Raw genomic sequence first — 17,704 nt, forward strand, 5'->3', positions numbered from 1 at the left:
GTGAAGAAGTTCTTTCTCATATCCAAGCAGAACTCCCTGTGCATCAGTTTCTGCCTGTTGTCTCTCTCCTGTCCTATTGCTTGGCACCACTGAGCAGTGCCTGACTCCATCCTCTGACACCCTCCCTTCAGATACTTATATACATCAATATCTTCTTCAGTTAAAACTTGTCTTTATGTCATCTAGAAGTAAGCAGGGAATTGCATTCTATCCCAGGGTGCTGATTCAGGAATGGAGCTAACTTGGAAAGCTGCTCACCATCCATCATCCATATTTACATCCACACCTAATGCATGATGACAAAGGCCAGATCTAGGGAAGCCGCTGGTCTGTGAAGTTCCTACTCCTACAGCTTCCTCAAACTAGTCTAGAAGCACCAGTGAGTAGGGCTGCACAGAACACTGCATTTGTGAATTAATCAGGGTTGAAAATAAAGTTGTAAGGAGGAATTCTAAACATGAATTATTTTAATGACTGACTCACCATGCAACCTTGTGAACAGTCATCCTGTGCCATGGAAGGGATATAATGGACTGCAAATTCCTTCAACTGGAGGACAGATTACCAATGACTAAGAAGGGCCCTTGAACTCTTGTCTTAGAAGCCCTGAAATGTATCCAAACTAGTTGTCTAAATTTTGTAACAGTCCAAAATAAATTTCACAAAGACCCAAAATTTGAATGATTTTTTTTTAAAGAAAGTTAAGATAAGCAATGACATAGCCCAGTGAAACTGTGACATGGCAACATCAAATATGCATTTTACATGTGACCTCTGAAAACACAGAGGTCAGCAGAAATGCCCTCAAGAAGGTCCTTGCTTTAAGTTGTATTTATTCCACGTGAGTGAGAACCAAAATAATAATCTTATTCGTACTAGAAATATTTACTTGTTTCATTTAGTCTGTCTACACTCTTCCAGCTGGGTAAAGCAGAGAGCTTGTGTTCCTTCTGCTTCCTGGACTGTCCCTTTTGCTGCCTCTGAAGAGCCTCGGTCACAGATGATGCAAGGTCTTGTCCTTTACTGGCCATATCTTCACTAGCCAGGGAGAATGCAGACTGAGACCTCTGTGGGATTAAAAATCAAAGAGTGCAATTTAAAAATAGAAGTAGTTAATTATCCAACTCTTTACCATAATTAGTATTCAGTTATCCATGGAAGTGTGGAATGTGCTAACATCACAAATGGGATTTAATGCATTCAAAATAATTCAGCATTGGATTGCTTATTTATGTGCATTTCTGATGCTGCGCAAAGAGGCAGGAAATGGTTTATACTACCATGGACCAGATGGAGACAAATAATTAAGGTGAAGTTGTTGGGAATGTGCTTGGTGAGGACTGATACTGAACTGCTTTGACTCGAGTTAGCCAGAAAGGATCCCATTGTGGTGAGACATGATGATCTATTGTTGGCTCAACAGGCCATCTGGTGTAACAATTTGCAGAAGTTAAAAACTAAAGAAAAAGCAAACAAACAGCCTGTTCCCCAGAAAGAGATCTGCAACTCAACTGATTTTAATGCAGAATTCTTTTTGCTAGGACATACATACATAACACCCAATATGCTGAGCAGTTTTTTATGTCATTTTACTAATGAACTCAACTTAGCCTACAACTGCACATCTATTTAGTTCTAGGAGGGTCACATTTCAAGGCATAATAAGGTAAAATAAAATACTGTTTTGATTGTAAATCAGCCTGACTCTTAATGAGGGGAAGGGACTTGCCTTTTTTTCCACATAAGCAGATGAGACATTTTAGTTTTGACCTAGGCACAGAGAAGTCAGTCAGTTACAGAAGACACCTTTAAATTTGGCCTTTTTTAAAAAGCTTTGAGTGCTGTCAGTGTCCTGATGATTTCAGTAGAACTCATACCCGCATATCAAATCACATATGCAGTTCTAGAAACAAGGCTTTCGGAGTTGGAGTCAAGTTGCCTTCCCAGCAGAGTCAATACAAGACTGTATATGCCAGTTACAAGTGGCTCAGCTGCTTTGCACAGGTCAAGTTGGCACTCTCATATCTTTGTGCATTTTTAGTGATGTTCAAATTGCAAATAATTAAATAACTCTGTTTCTCTCAAAAGGGCCAGTCTTTGCCTGTATCAGAGGTCTGCTTTGCACTGATGCAGGTGAGGTAAAGGAAAACTTGACTTTCAGCTGTTTTCAAGTCTCTTCAATTCCCAGGACAGCATTAGCATGGTTGGGAGTCCTGCTGGCTCAAAAGCCACACTTATACCACATTCTGGCTGCACCTCCTCTCATCTGAAATGCTTCTCTGCGGGACCCATGTACTGTGCCAGAAGATTTAATTAACTGCAAATCTTCCTGTATTCTTGGCTCAGCAGTAAAAGGAAACACAATTAAGCACAAGGGTTTAGTTTGGCTTCTGAATTCATGAAGGAAAACCAGAATTATTGCACTGGAATCAAATAATTTCTATAACTACAATGACTGGACAACTTTGTTAATCTTGTCTGTACAAAGACACAGGTCCTAATATAATGCATTAGAGTGTTTTCTTTAAAATTTGGTGATATAAACTATTCACAACAAGCTCGAGGTAATTTTACTATAGGGAATCTTTTACAAGTCAGCCATATTCAAGTGTGTATTTAGTCTGTTTCAAACCTTGAACTTGATCTTTCACTGATCAAGATCATCTGAATGCTTCTTACCCCTGAAAAAGTAATAAAATAAAATAATTTAATGCAATGCATACAGGTACATAAATTATTTCACTATAGGAAATTTGCTCATGAACTTTGATTTCATCTTGGCATGACAATATAAACAATATAATTCTGCCACAAATTTGCCACCTGTGCTGTGCCAAGTTTTAACTGTACTGTAGTTCACTTCACTTCATTGTAAAGCTAGAACTGCCAAACTTGCCATGCTTTCAATAAATTAAGTCCAGTGTCTGCCGCATCTTTTGAAATCTTTCTGTTGAAGTTGTTATATACTGGAAGCAGCAAGTTGTTATGGCTGTCCATGAATATTGTCTCAGGGCACATTCTTTTTCCATGTTCATATAGCAAACACAAGAGATAAGAGACGCCAAAGACTCAGAAGAAGGAATAGCCTACAGTTCCATCAGTAGTATCTATTTTCCCTTATTACTCAAAGAACTGGATCTTTAAGAACAATACCAGGAAGAACTTAAGTAGTCTGCAAAACGATAACTGGAACTCTGATAGTGTTTGACAGCTTTCCTGTTTTGTTTAAATGGCAGCTTCTTGTGTTCCTACTCACCGTTTCATAAACATCACAGTAGAGTGATGCCATCGCAGTAATGGCAGCATCTGCCCTTTGCTCTCAACTCACCTACGACCTGCCAGCAGCTTGACCCTGATGAGGCAGAACTTTGGCATGGGCTGTGAAACCTCCTGAAGGAGCTTGGCAGTCCTGCCCTCAGGCAGATGCTTCGGCAGCAAAGCTGCGGCCAGTAGTGCCCAAACAATTTAAAGCCAGTTCAGGTGCAACCGCACTATAGGGCAGATAAAGGTTTCAGAAGGTCTGGGAGAGACACAAGAGCTTGAAGGATTTAAAAAGGAGAACATGAAAAGCCTGGAGGGTGAAAGGAGCAGAAAAACAAGGAAGCCCAGAAAAGAAAGTGGACACAGTCCCATGTGGTCTAGTAGCCTAGGATCTGAAATAAGCTCAACAAGCTTATCTAGCAAAAAGCTGTTTTTTTAGAATTGTGTGCTAAAAATTTTGGGTCAGATCAGAGGAAAACTGCTCTCCACAGTTTCTGCAAGGTCTCCGTGGAGCAGGAAATGGGTATTAGGCAAGGAACTATTGCTAAGAAATTTTCCCAGGAAATTCAGCTGAAATACAGTAAGGGGCAAAGTTTTTGATGCCTCCAAAGCTTGGCTTGAGGCCATTCTCATTTTTTTCTATGCTTTATGTGAATTTTTAATAAAATCTGTCTTGGACTGCTCTATTAGAAGAACCACCTCTTCTTACTAAGGATGGTCCAATGTCACAGAAGGCTCAAGGAGAGAAAAGTAATGCCATGATAAAATAGCTTGGCTGCACCGCTACATTTAGATCCTTAAAAAGGGAGATGCTATTGAACTTGCACTTTTCACTACTACATTTTCAGTTCTCTGTAGTTCTTGTATCTGGGGAGATAGAAATGATCAAGATGTACCAATGTTCTGATAAGATCCAATTCAGAAAAATACATAAAAGTAGAGGATTAGGTTATTTCTTGTTCTGAAAGTTAGTTTTAGGTAGGGATAGAGATAGTAGAATTGTGTTTTACTCAGATAAGCAGGAGTGGAAAGAAAGCATAAACATTCATCCCTGAGCAGTTCAAATCACTGGCAGCACTGATAATGACAAAAAAAAAAGGAGTGTCAATAGCAAAGCTTGGTGTAGGAACAGGACAGAAGCACATCCTGGCATGAGAACAAAGCAGTCTAAATTGACTGTATTTTTCAGAGCACAAAAGCAAATGTTTGTCTACAAGTTTATCTCAAATCAATTAGCAGCCCGACTCATGACTCTATCTGAAATGCAAATTACCTCAAGACCTCCTTTTGTTGTTTTTTACAAATAAAGAGCAAACTAAAAAGTTAGTTATTTGTGAGGCAACACAGCAAAATCCCTAATCTTGGCTGGCACATTTGCATCAACTTAAACTCAGCCAGCACCACTGACTCCACAGCCCTATAGATGCATGGGCTACATCCTACATTCCTGTGGGCCGATTTCACTGCTGCACTGACCTGTGCAGGCAGCAGAAGCACACATTACTGTGCTGCATCAGTGCCTGTCTTCTTCACATAGGTAACAGACCATCTGTAGATCCATAGGGGACATCATTCCCTTGGGGGCATTTGTATGGGAAGCAAAATAAGGGAACAGGCTTGAGAAGCCTGCTTGGGAGCTGGTGCTCCCAGTGGTTTCCCTGTGAATGGATGCACAGAAGTACTGGAGGTAAGACTGGCTACCCTGATATGCTCTTGGATTGGTTTGCTTTGGAACAAGGTATTTTTACTGACCAAATGAAGGAACTATGTCCCTCAAGCTTTATCAACTGCCTACATGCTTGGACTGCAAAAAGATCTCAGGGAAGAAGAACCAAAAGTATATATGAAAAAATACAGGAACCTAAATACGATTTTTCAAGAGAAGGCAGGAATGTAAGAACTTTTGTGATTTACAAAGATGTGAGATGTCAGGAAAGGAGCTAAACAATCTTGGCTTATTTCCTAGCCAGAAATTCTGCTTCCTTAGCAAACAAAACCCGCAACTCATTTGCCAAGTGCTATTTTAGGTGTATTTATGCGTTATAAATGACAAGGCTGCCCTGTAAGTTTGCAGCTGGACACTGCTGTTTCTGCAGTAAATGGGTGCATCAGCAGATGGCACTGCAGCCCCACGGATCACTTGCTGTGCTCTGCACACACCTCACAGAAGTCTGCATTCTGGAGTGCTGGGCAGTGCAGCACAGCCCACAAAATATAGTCGGGTCACCGGCAGGCATTTCCAGACACTTGAGCTAGATGAGTTCCCCACCAAATCCTGCCTAGTGGCACCTCCTGTGACATGTCTGTTTCAATTACAGACACATTATTATCCTTTGTTTTAAAATCCCTCTTCAGGGATTTCTGTAGCATAGTTTATAATATCTGGATGGAGAAAACTCAGCCTTCATTTTTCACTGAACTTGAACTAAAAGGAATAATCTAATTCATTGATGGCCTTCGATTAAAAAAATAAAAAAGAAGACAAAATGGTTTCTGAAGATTAAAGAAGGAAGGAGTGAGTAAAAAGTAATCCCATCTTCTATTACTTAAATACAAATATATAATTTTCTATCAGTAACCAATTTACGAGCTCACTCTTCTAAACACCAAATAAATAAAAGCAAAACAAGTTACCAAAAGCAAGAACAACTTTATAAACCACTATAAAGAATATTGAGTCTGATATTGATAACCTATAGATTCCTTCCCTTGACTAGCTGCCTTATATGTGTGCATATTGTTTCGAGAGACAACATGAAGATTTAGCAACAAAATGTGAAAAAGTATGAGTTTTCACCAAAAGATGAAAAAGAATTCCTCTTTCTCCTAAAGAAAAGCCAAAATGGTAATTCAAAAGCATCTGATGGGACTTTACAAATGGATCACGCTTCTTTCCCCCCTCCCCTTCCCTCCTACTTCACCTTGTTTCCACCCTCACATTATGCTTCAGTCTGGTATAACTAGTGAAACAGTAATAAATTCTGTAAATACTTGGAATAGATCAAGGACTCTCCTAGGTTCAGGAGGGACTGGGGACCCTGGGTGCCACAAGGCAGCTGCAGGGTCACCACAGTAGGAGCCCTTGCAGGCATAGGGACCTCAACACCCATGCTGAGGGCAGGTACCTCTGGATTTGGGAAGCAAAATCCTGTGCTGTGCAAGCTCTGACCTGAGTGCTAAGTTGGGTTTTGAGGACTACCTTGTTTATTCAGGGAATCAACCTAGAACTGACACATAAACTCAGATGACTGGAATGCAACCCCATCGATCCCCTCTCCTCCCTTGCAAATTCTGCAGCTATGCCTGCCAGTGGTGCAGCAAATCTCCTTCTCAACTGTGCTCTGTGGATATAATCAATGCACAGACAGAACCAGCAGGTCTGGTATCAAATACAGCAGCAATCCCTAGGCATCAACAGTTTATGCATCCTTTGGTAAGAAAACTCCCACACCAGGAAGGAGACAGTATGAGCTTGCAAATGGTGCCACTCTGCCACAGCCTATTTATTCTGGAAGTGATTTTTGCTCTGCTCAAATGTATGCAGTCCAGACATCTAGCAGTGGGAGTGAAATACCAAGGGTTTTGAGCATCTGTTCCTTAGTTAATCTTGTATGTGGCAAAGGATCTGTTAAAAACCTTCTGAAAAAGGGCAAGAGCAGGCAGATTTTCACACTCAATTGGAAGAAAATTCTCTCCTAACCACCCCTTGTGGATATCTCAGCCACCAGGGCAAACCCTTGAAGAGCAGGCTGGCAGAAAACAAAGATGACTGGTCCCTCTCCTGCAAAATCCTTAGAACATATGTCTTTCAAGGGTCTGCCCAAGCCAGCTTTTTGTTCACTAGTGAGAGATGTATCCTGGCTGCAATGGATTTTTTCCATCCTTCTACAGGACACTTAGACATCTCATTCCTTTAAAAGCACTGTACCTTTAAAAAGACTACAAAAATAATGATTAGCTATCATGAATGGGTCTGTCAGCAGGATGAATTGCACAGCTGTGTAGTGATATGTGGAGTCACATTTGGGTGCACATTTATTTTGGTTCGGTTTGGATTAGCTGGCCTTGATTAACCAGATGGGGAGGAGGGTTGTAAGGGAGAGAGACAAGAGGTTATTCCTCTACAAATCCAATGCTGGTGGGCATGCCAGCAGCTCTACCCCACCACCTATAGTGTAAAAAAAGAAAAAAGCTGGCCCCACATGTGAAAGTGCTTCTGCTTTGTTTGCAAGGAATTTGTAAGCTGGTAATAATGTATATTTCATATTGATCCCAGAATACGAGTATAAACACCCTTTTATTGTACTTATGGGGCTAACAATTTAGGAAAGTGCTAGGAGCAAAAAATATCATGGTTTGATCGATGTAATGGATTTATCTGAACAAGTCTGTTGAAGTTTGAACAGAGGCTAGATATACCAATTGAACTGTAATCCACACAGTGCCTTTACAAGGCAGCCTTGTGCATTTAGCCATTACTGCTCCTCACATGTGCACCTAGAGCCCATTCTTTTTCCCCTCCTCCCACACTTCAAATGTTTTATGACATGTCCTGAAAACAAATGCTCACCTAAACAAATGAAACTAAGAACAAACAGGGAAAACACTTCTCTGTTTGAAGACACTGAGAGCTCAGTTAGTATCCTATAGTAACAGTATTACCATTTTACTTGCAGAAGAGAAAGAGGAACAGCAAAAGCCAGATCCCTGGTTCTGGTGTAGGACAGCAGGATTTTGCTTTGCTACTAGCACACCTCTCTGAAAAAGTGCTTCTGTATAAGAGGGCAGTGGGAGGAGGTGAGTTGGCACCCAAGTTTCAGGTCTAACTGCAGCCTTACACATAAACACATAATTTTTTTTCAACTGAATACTCTTCACTAAACACAACTATTCTTTTTTTATCCATCTCTAGGTGTCTCCGTTTCCTGAGCAACCTTTCATGTCCTGTTCTGACCTTCATCTACAAAGCTGTGCTCACCCTTCAGAGAGAATCACTGTGTCTCCTACTCAAACACCAGAGGAAAGAAGCCTTAAGTGTTCTGTGTTTATTTACTTCTTCCTCTGGCAATATACACCTTGATTTAATCTAAAAATAAAGTAAGGTTTGTCAGGCAGCCTAGCTCTGAGCATACCTGAAAATTCTACGAAACCCTGGAATGTATTGTGATAGCATCTTTGAAACAAAGCTGAAAGAACAACATATGAGCTTAATTATTTGGAAAATAACATTATACAATGACCACCCTTCTTAGTACTTTCTCTTACTCCCTTTCATGCCTTAAAACCTATCTTGGTTTGCTGACAGTAAGAGCAATGCAGCTGAATGTAGGCCTGCATGGGCTCAATCACGTACCTAGCATCCAAAATCGTCTTGGAAGTTTGTCAAGTGCATGGATAGTACTGTGAAACCAAAAACCAGTAATCTTATGCTAGGGATACATATCAAGAAGAATTACAAACTCAAGTTACACAAACAACTTTAAAAGGCCAATGTTGTCATGTTTAGCTTTGCACTGATTATTTAGTGAACTGAGCCATAAAAACTGGCACTAATTGCTGAGTCAGAATCACAGACTAGTTGTATCCTACCCTTCTGCAGCAGTGGAAGGAGGGAAATCAACCAGATTACCATGGATGGAGTCTTCTTAATCTGAAATCCAGATAGTTTTTGCAGTGAGATTACAATGTTACATTGTCACCTGTGAAGTCAGCACATGCCAGTATTATCTGTAACCTGGAAAGTATTTAGAGAAAGCTGGATCTTCAAATAGTAAATATTAGTGAAAAAGACACATTATTTTTAGAGCACCAAGTGCTTTTCCATCTCAAAATGCACTGTTCTTTCCCATTCTGTACAAAGAAGATGGTGCTGCAGTTGGCTTCTTTCAAGGAAACAATACAGCAAATTACCACTGGGATGCAGCTGATGGGCTTCTGGATGAATGCACAACTGCCTCACTGGAAGTACGTCCCAGCAATACACACCATGCAACCTTCTGATGCCAGATCCTGTACAAAAGTTAAAAGCTCCATCTTCCTTCTGGCACGACAATTATTTATTAGACATGAATGTGATGTTTCTGATGCAGTTGTTGACAGGTATGAACTGATGTCAGCTGGTACCTACAGTGCTATGGCCCCCTCATCTGAAATCACTCTTCCACTGTGCTGCATGACTGCTGAACAGGATTCCTCCTCAAAAAGGTTTTCTTCAAGTAATTTGGTTTGAGACAAACCTAAAAAGGTAAAGAGCACCTGGAAAATCTCGATGGATTTCCAAAGCAGTGCTAGACCTCAAACTTGTGGAGCCTTCCTTCTCTTTAAAACAAAACAAATGGAGAAAAAAAAAAAGAAAGAAAAAATAAACAACTGTCAGTACACTGTGGACCTTATAATTAACTTAACCAGTATATTTCTTCATTCCCTGAGGTGCATCATAATGTGTATTTAATGAAATCCTCCTTTTCCCTATATCCCTAGCTGTTTTATATGCTATAAATTATGGATGAGCTTCTGTTTATATATGCATTCTTTATGCTGTAAAATAAAGACCACTAATATAGCACTTAAAACACACCAGGGTGCCTTCACTCCATCAATGTTTAAATGGGATACAATTTGCCAACTGGTCATTTGCTCTCTGGCTGGCAGTGCTATATGGGGGGTGAACTGGACTGAGAGAGCAGAGAATCACCCACCCATTGCTCTGCACTCCTCCTATCCCAACACTGCACAGCTTTTGCTTATTGGTAATGAGAAACAGATGGTGCCATCCATCTCTTTTTATGAGATGAGGAAATAAAATATTCAGCCCTGTTTCACTATTTTTAGCCTGGGTGAGGGATCTCAAAGAAATCTAAGAGGGAAAAAAAAAAGGAGAAGGCAATGTCTACAGATACTAGCACACTGTGGGTACTGCAGTTAAACAATCACTACCATAGTTTGGAGGGGAGAAGGGAGGAACTTCAACATATTTAATTAGTTTCTCAAAGCATGTGGTTTTGGATGAGCAGGGAGGTAATGCAGGGCTTCCAGAGACCACTGGAAGTTTCTGGCTGATATGGATGAGCTGCACACAAATAGCTGTGATAAAAAGAAAAATTGCTCGGCAGGTGAAACCACAAGGTGATATCTGAGATTATTACAGCATCCCTTGACTCAGTAAGAAGTGACTATGGTAATAAAAAGCAATGCAAGAATAAACATGAGTTTCTAAAGGCCAGTGTTACAGCATGCAATTATCCTGAGTTATATATTATTAGTTTCACTGTGTTAGCAAAAGCACACATATTATCTTCTGCACAGAAAACAAAAATTATTTCTTCTAAGATAAATTTTCAGTTTTAAAATACTAAATTCTGACTGCCTTAGGATTTGCTATCCTTAACTCTCTTTCCCCTACATGCTAGTCTTTCTGTTAATCATGTTTATTCTTTCCTTTTATGTAATCTATCCTGCCTCTTCTAATTTGTTAGCCTGGTACCAAAGAAATACTTGAACGTGGAAGTTATAGGTAAATAATCTTTACTGGGAAGCAGGTTCACATATGTAACTCTGACACAGTAATAGTCTTCTTGGATAGCTTTGATAGAAAAAAAATGAAAACTTGTTTTTTTTCTTCCTTCCCTTGGGATTGTTGTGGTCACTGTGTCTGTCTACAAAAACCTTGGTTACACTAGGAACACCTGTGCTAATAAATCTGTTGCAGTAGATCCCTTGTGAGCTGTGGTATGTACTAATATTAAAAGGTTTATATCATTACAGGCAGATCTCTGCCTAAACTAAGCCATCACACACAGATCAATGTTAGGATGTATATACACAAATCAAGAATTTGGGTTGTTTTTTTTTTGTCAACATAATTTCATCATTTAGGAACTAAGAAAACTTCACTTTTTGTAGTGGGATCTGTTACAGACTTGGACTCAAGAGTTCCTGGGAGGCATTAAGGAGCTTTGCCTGGAATGGGCATAAGGCCTCTATGCCAGCTTCTGTAGAAGCTAGGTTTTGTTTTGGAAAGAAAAAAAAAGTGCAATTCTTCTGGCAGAAAAGGTAACTTTCTCACACGATATACAGAAGCGAAAGAGACGTGGTTTAGTCCCACAAATCTACTGACAGATGCATGCTTTCCATTTGTCACTGGATGAAAACAAAGTGGAATGGAAAGCAAGCTCAGGAAAAGGAATTTGAATTGTTTCAGCACTTTTGATAAGAATCAAGCAGGCTGTAAGTGCTCTACATTTGCTCTACACAAATTGCCTTGCAGTAGACTTTCCAGCAGGCCCAGGTTCTGTGACTTTAATTATGCTAAGAGCCTAAAATAAGTGCAACTATCTTAGCTATGGCAACAACTGGATCTATACTTCCTTTACAAGGGTGTCTGGTCATACTAATCTCCTCTATTCAGAGCAAAGCAAAAATAAACATATAAACACTTCAAAGGAGAAAATAATATGATAACACAACCCTAGCAAAGCAAAAGGCAGAAACTAAATTTATGGGAGATGGCCAAATTCATTTGTGTTCCTTAAAGCACTGTAGGAAAACAATTGGAACAAATGGTGAAAAATATGGCAAAAGACCCTGTACAGAGGTAGAGTGTCCTTATAAAATACTGTGCACATCTGGATCTCTAGCATTGACTGATGGCTACAGAGATTTTGAAGTTGTTTGCACCTTAGCATGTGATATTTCTGCTTCTGCAGTGTTTTTCACAGAGTCTACTATCACTCAAACCAATGAGCCTCCCTCTGGCAAAAAAATCAGGACTAAATTGTTACTTCAGAAGAGAATTTCAAAAAGTGTTGAGTTCAAGGTTAACTCTCCAAGTGCAGAACAGGTTTCTAGTATAATAAGTGAGGATTTGAACAGCATATTTCTCTGAGTCCTGTCCTTAAACTTCAGAAAGAAAACTCATTTGCGTCAAACACAAAATTAACTCTCTCCTGTCTTTTATATTCCACAGACAACTTGCCTAAGAGTGACAGAGTAAAGCACTTAAATCATGCTCACCCTAACTTCTGATCACTTATTAACAGTGACTGGCACATTACAGGCAGTACCCCTTATTTTACCCCTTATTTTAAAAATAAGTGAAAAGAAGTAGAAGACTAGGATGCGAGTCTGTATCTCAGCAACTCTGGCCCACAGTCAGTATTCTGGCATAAATCTGTTCTCACTGGGAGTGTAAGTGAACAAACTTAGCTGGGAACTAGGACATAGCCAATGTTCAGTTCTGGTGGTTCTGCTTAGCAGGGGAGAGGTGGTTACTGGAACAGCAGTAGGACACTTGGGAGCAGCAGCTTAAACCACAGTGTCAAAATGAACTGGAACTAACTCATCTGCCACTGTCTTCCCTCTCTGATTGTCAAAGTGCTTGTCCAAGCCTACAGCTTATTTTCACTTCTTTTAACTTGCTGCTCTTTCAAAGCTGTTACTAATGTAGCTTGTCAGATTTTCTTCAGCTTTATATCAGGAGATAAAGACATTTTGCTGAGAAATAAGTAGAAAGAGGAATCACTCTTTGGTGTAAGACATAAATGGTGCTCTGCAGCTGAGTTTACTCTTTTGCTGGTCGTGGTGGCTGTTTTCTGTAAGATAGCTAAGGAGAAAAAGAAACATTACAGAACCCTAACTTAATACAAAAGAAAACATAACATTCAGCAAAGACCTACAAAAAGTTAGGTGACTAGAACTGTTCTGAGGAATAAACACTGAGGCATTGAGTCCTGTCAGCATTCAAATCAAGCAGTGACACTGCTCATATCACAAACTTAGTCCTCCCCAGCACAGTCACCAAAACAACACCACGCCTGTGATGTACGTCCATGGCCCGTGGGATGTTAGGAAAGCATGAAGCTGACCGATTGTCCAGACACAGAATTAATTATTGTTCTCTGCTGCTAATTATTGTACCATTCTTATCCCCGGCTGCAGTCTCGTGGTGTTGAGCAGCAGACAAGGCACTCACCCACAGGGTGTAGGAGCCCCTGCGGCTCCCTGGGAAGGTCGGCATGCTCTGGTCCGAGACAGCGCCCGACGCCAGGCCGCTGCTCCGCGACGGCGGCCGCCATTCCGAGGCCTCGGCCTGCGCGGGTTTGCCTTTCTGCTTCTTTATAATCTGCAGCGTGGGGAGAAACGGGGAAACAGGAGAATGGTGCTTGGGAAATACTACCTGAGCCACATGGAGGAGATCTAGATGAAGCCTGTCTCAAGGCAAGCTCCACAGGAAAAGCGTCTGACTTTCCCTTTGCTCCAACTCCTGCAATTACTTCTCATCTGGAGTCCTACCGCCTGCAAGCATCGGTGCAATATATAACAGTGCCTCTTGGAATTGCATAAACATAGAAACCTGTTGCTACAGTAACACTTTAGCAGCATCTAAGCGTCAAAGTCTTTTCTCAGACTATACCTTATGCCAAGAGACATAAAATACTAGATACGAGGGGAATTTCAAAGGCCATCATGTCATGCAGAAACATTCTAGTGAGAACAATCAGGTCTAAGGTCTCTAGACGCTATTTTTGTTTTTGAAAATCTACGCCATCTTAAAAGAGAGAGAGCTCATGTCTCCCTACGTTGACAGATTATATCCTGCTACACTTAATTTCCACAACTCAAATATAAAATATCTACAGAACATTATTCTATGGCACAAAAGATCTTGTTAGGCAGCTCTTGACAAAAACAGTAGCAATTCAAGCTTGGCTGAGAGAGGCTCTAGAAATGAAAGACCCGATAAACAGACTTACTTCATAGTCTAATATCACCATTAAAAAAGAAGGCAGGCTATTTCCCAGTGAGCTGATGCTCTCCTGGCTTTTCTTGACAGCCTTATAAACAACATGTTCCTCCTCTGGTGTGTGATCCATACACTGTTAAATGCCACAGCCTATACAAAGGTGTGGCAGCTAGCTTATTTCACATGGAAGGAGACTAACTTAGCAGAGTGATTGCTTTACCGACCACAGGACTTTAACAGTGCTCTGCTCACGCTCATCTTGCCTTACTCCAAACTATCTAGACAAAATCAAGACTATTTTTTCCCCACTAGCCCTCCACTTTCATTCTGTCAACCATGAGCTTTGCAGGGAGAAGAATGAGCTTTACATAAAAAGCCACAGAATTCAGACATGCCAAGGGCTCTGTGATTTTTTGAGTGTCTCGCTCACAGCATCATTAAAAGAATTCTGTGTTAATGACTGATGTTGTTTTCTTAGAATATGTTGCAGATGCAGGGTTCAGTAGAGGGTATGGTCAGAAGTCATACTTATTTACACAGGCAAACTTTATCTTTTGGAAAGCGATGTATATGGTTAAGAGCTATACCTCTTGACATTAGAAAACTTTGTGCCTGTGGGGAAGTGAAATACAGATGTAAAATTCCATCAAGCAAGGACCTTCCCTTCCAAGAAAGGACAACACAAACCTCAGGGAGTGGTACCTCTCAGCTCTGAAGATGTAGGACATCAGGTTAGGCACTGGATTGATCTTTCTTATAAACCGATCTCTGTCAGACATAGCTGATGAAGCCTACACTGTCATAGTTCATTTACTTTACTTTCTATGTTAGTGTCATCCTTTTTGCTGTTAGCAGTGTTTGATCTCTAACATTGTATAAAAAGCATGTCATACCTTCTGCACAATGGTTGTGGCCAGCTCTTCTATGAGGTCCTCCTTGTGCTCTTGCAAGTAGCAAGCTTCATTCTGCTTGTCCTGAATGAAAAAGGATATCTGTATTTGCAAAAATCACATAAAACCAGCCCTCTCACAGAAAATGTACAGATTGGGAAATGGGTAATATGCCCTACTGGCACTGTGGAAAGAAATTACAGGCACTTAAAGTGCATGTCACCTTTTGAAATGCAATGTGCATCTTGGATACCAGTTCATAAAACCCATACCCAACTCTTTCAGAATATCATGAGATAGTCATTACTTCATCATGTTTTTGTTTATATCTACTTGGTTTGTAGCAATACTCAAATTAAAAGAAACATGATTGTCCTATTAAATTTTTTTTGAAAGTGTTACCAGGCTGTCACTGTAGGTCTCTGCCTTAGAAATAGCTTCTTCCACTGCTTCCTCTGCAACACGTAAAGCCACAGCAAGGGTATCCATCATGCTGTGTCCTAGATAAAGAATAAGATAAAACTACTATGTTCTTCATATACACATACTTTGCATAATGAACTCCAAAATTCGGACTCATATTCTGGACACACATCCAAATCTTAAATTGTTCATGAAAAAGTGATTTCCTCAATCCATAAATATGCACAGTGAAATAAAAATCTTAAGACTGAGAAATTTGTTGCAATCTCTAAGTTTCTGCTTAAATATAAATCTTAGATACAATAAAATATGGCATTTTTTATGTTGCTTATTTGAGACAAAAGCAAAATAGTTTGGAGGAAATAATTGAAAGAAAATTTGTGTAGTGTCTATAAGCAGGAACAACAAAATTTAAGAAAGAGAATGAAAAACATATATAGGCATAGGACAGGAAGTTACAAAACCTGAACATTAAGAAAATCACACTAGAATAGGCATGTAGTAGGTATAATGCTGAAGCAAGATGTCCCAGAACTGTACACAAAAGACTTTTAGTGTCTTGCTTAATGGTTCAGCCAAAATATTGCTGGATTTGTGGACAGCATTCTAAGCTACTGGTCCAGTAATTCAAAGTGTAAGGACTGCTTTTTAATCAAATGAGATTTTAGCAGCATACCTTCTGTCTGTTGGTAGAAGGTAGAGTCACTTCCACAAATGCTTCCTTCATTCTCAAAGCTTCCTTCATACAAACTTCCTTCTGATAAAAAGGAAGACAGAATCATGTGTTACTATAAGAAGTACCCATTAACAACAGAGGCATTATTAGATTAGAACATTCACTCAAGATATGGTGGCACTGCACACAGTGAGGGATAACTGGAAAATTCCTCCTAGCTGTTGCTGTTGGATAAATCATGACTGCAGCAACTTCTCTACAAAACATGACTGCTTTTATATCAAAGACTTCTTAATCATTTTGAACAGAAAAAACTATTACTACAGTAAAAGATGAAGAAGTGACTAGGCATAAAATTTACATGACAGAAGTTAAGCACAGGGAATTTGACTTTACTATGACATTTGGGGTAGAAATAAATTCTACATTTAAAAGGGCAATGCTGTATAAATAAAGCAAAATCCAGACACTTTTACTAGTATTTATCTTCAAAGGGAACAAAAGTTTTACCTCACAGTCACAGGGATAGCAGAAGAAATTTAGCAGTGACAAAAGAGTGCACATGCCACTGCAACTCATCATTGCATCGTTCACACTTCCATTCAAGCACCCATTCACTGAGACTACAGTTAAAAAAAGGCAACACATCATATAAAAGTTCATAAGCATCCCTGGCCACAGTTTTTATTTCTATTGTCCCACTTCTGCCCTAACTGAAGCAAGATTTGCTTGTCCTCATATGTATTTGTTCTCAGTTGTCAAGGAATTTTCTCATGAAATATGAATTTGATACCCAAAAAGGAAAAACACTAATAAATCACAATTTAGTAAATAGGTCACTTCTTTCTAGAAGCTTTTATGTCAATTTTTATAAAAAACACCTAAAATTTCCACTCAGGACTAAAGAGTCTACTTACCATCCTATATATTTTCAGAAAAAGACAAAGTAAAGGCTATAGAAAAATTGCAGCCTGTCCAAATTTTGAAAGAATTACAAGAGTAAATTATCTGGTTCAATAAATCCAGTGAAATGACAAATATTCAGCTAGTTGTGTTCTAAGTAATTTGGTGAAGCTACCAGTGTGACATCAAGCTTCACTTTTTCAAACCCATTTTCTGACTCCAATCACTCTTCTTATGGGGTGCAGCATTAGAACTGCACAGTTGGAGTGAATTGTGTCTTTGCTTAAAAGGTCAATGCCAGTACTTTATCAGTATCTTTTACCTATTTACAAACATCCATATAAAAATTAAATGTGGCCAGTTTCAGATCCTTAAGATGCAAAACTCTAAGTAAGGAAATGTCAGTTTTGGTCAACTTGGATACTGAATTGGATACTGATACAAATTTTGCTTCAAACAACACAGAAATAAGCCTATAGTCACATGTTGAATGCAAAATTATTTTGTCATTCTTTGACTACTCAGAACTGTAAGAAATTTGGGGACAAAAGCTAGGATACAAACTCCAATTTACTTTATAGACAGTTCTTCTCTATCAGTGACATAATTAAGATTAAACATTGTTTGAATTCTTAAACAGCTTTCTAGACACTTCATCCTTTTCTCTTCCACTGAGGTATTTCTTTGGCAAACAAGAAAATTGTGCTAAAAAAACTCTCTTGAAATAATCTCAGAATTTCCATTGTCTCAGCTTCTGTGTTAAAGCAGATAAGAGTAAACCTTATAAGAAATCAACACAGCTGTTCTTAC

The 17,704-nt window shown here is 39.5% G+C and overlaps 1 protein-coding gene across 2 annotated transcripts in view; it reads right to left on the minus strand.

The window, feature by feature from the left end:
• The window catches only part of MYRIP (myosin VIIA and Rab interacting protein), a 203,019-nt gene that overhangs the window by 36,108 nt on the left and 149,207 nt on the right, over positions 1 to 17,704 (minus strand). For both annotated transcript variants that reach the window (XM_056483448.1, XM_056483447.1), the window contains exons 5-9: positions 15,992 to 16,072; positions 15,295 to 15,392; positions 14,896 to 14,976; positions 13,232 to 13,381; positions 890 to 1,067 (exon numbers count right to left, since the gene is read on the minus strand). In XM_056483448.1, the coding sequence (XP_056339423.1) occupies positions 890 to 1,067; positions 13,232 to 13,381; positions 14,896 to 14,976; positions 15,295 to 15,392; positions 15,992 to 16,072 (588 nt within the window). The remainder of the gene's footprint in view (positions 1 to 889; positions 1,068 to 13,231; positions 13,382 to 14,895; positions 14,977 to 15,294; positions 15,393 to 15,991; positions 16,073 to 17,704) is intronic.

Source organism: Oenanthe melanoleuca, chromosome 2 (assembly GCF_029582105.1).
Source record: "Oenanthe melanoleuca isolate GR-GAL-2019-014 chromosome 2, OMel1.0, whole genome shotgun sequence".
In the NCBI taxonomy this organism is placed as follows: Eukaryota; Metazoa; Chordata; class Aves; order Passeriformes; family Muscicapidae; genus Oenanthe; species Oenanthe melanoleuca.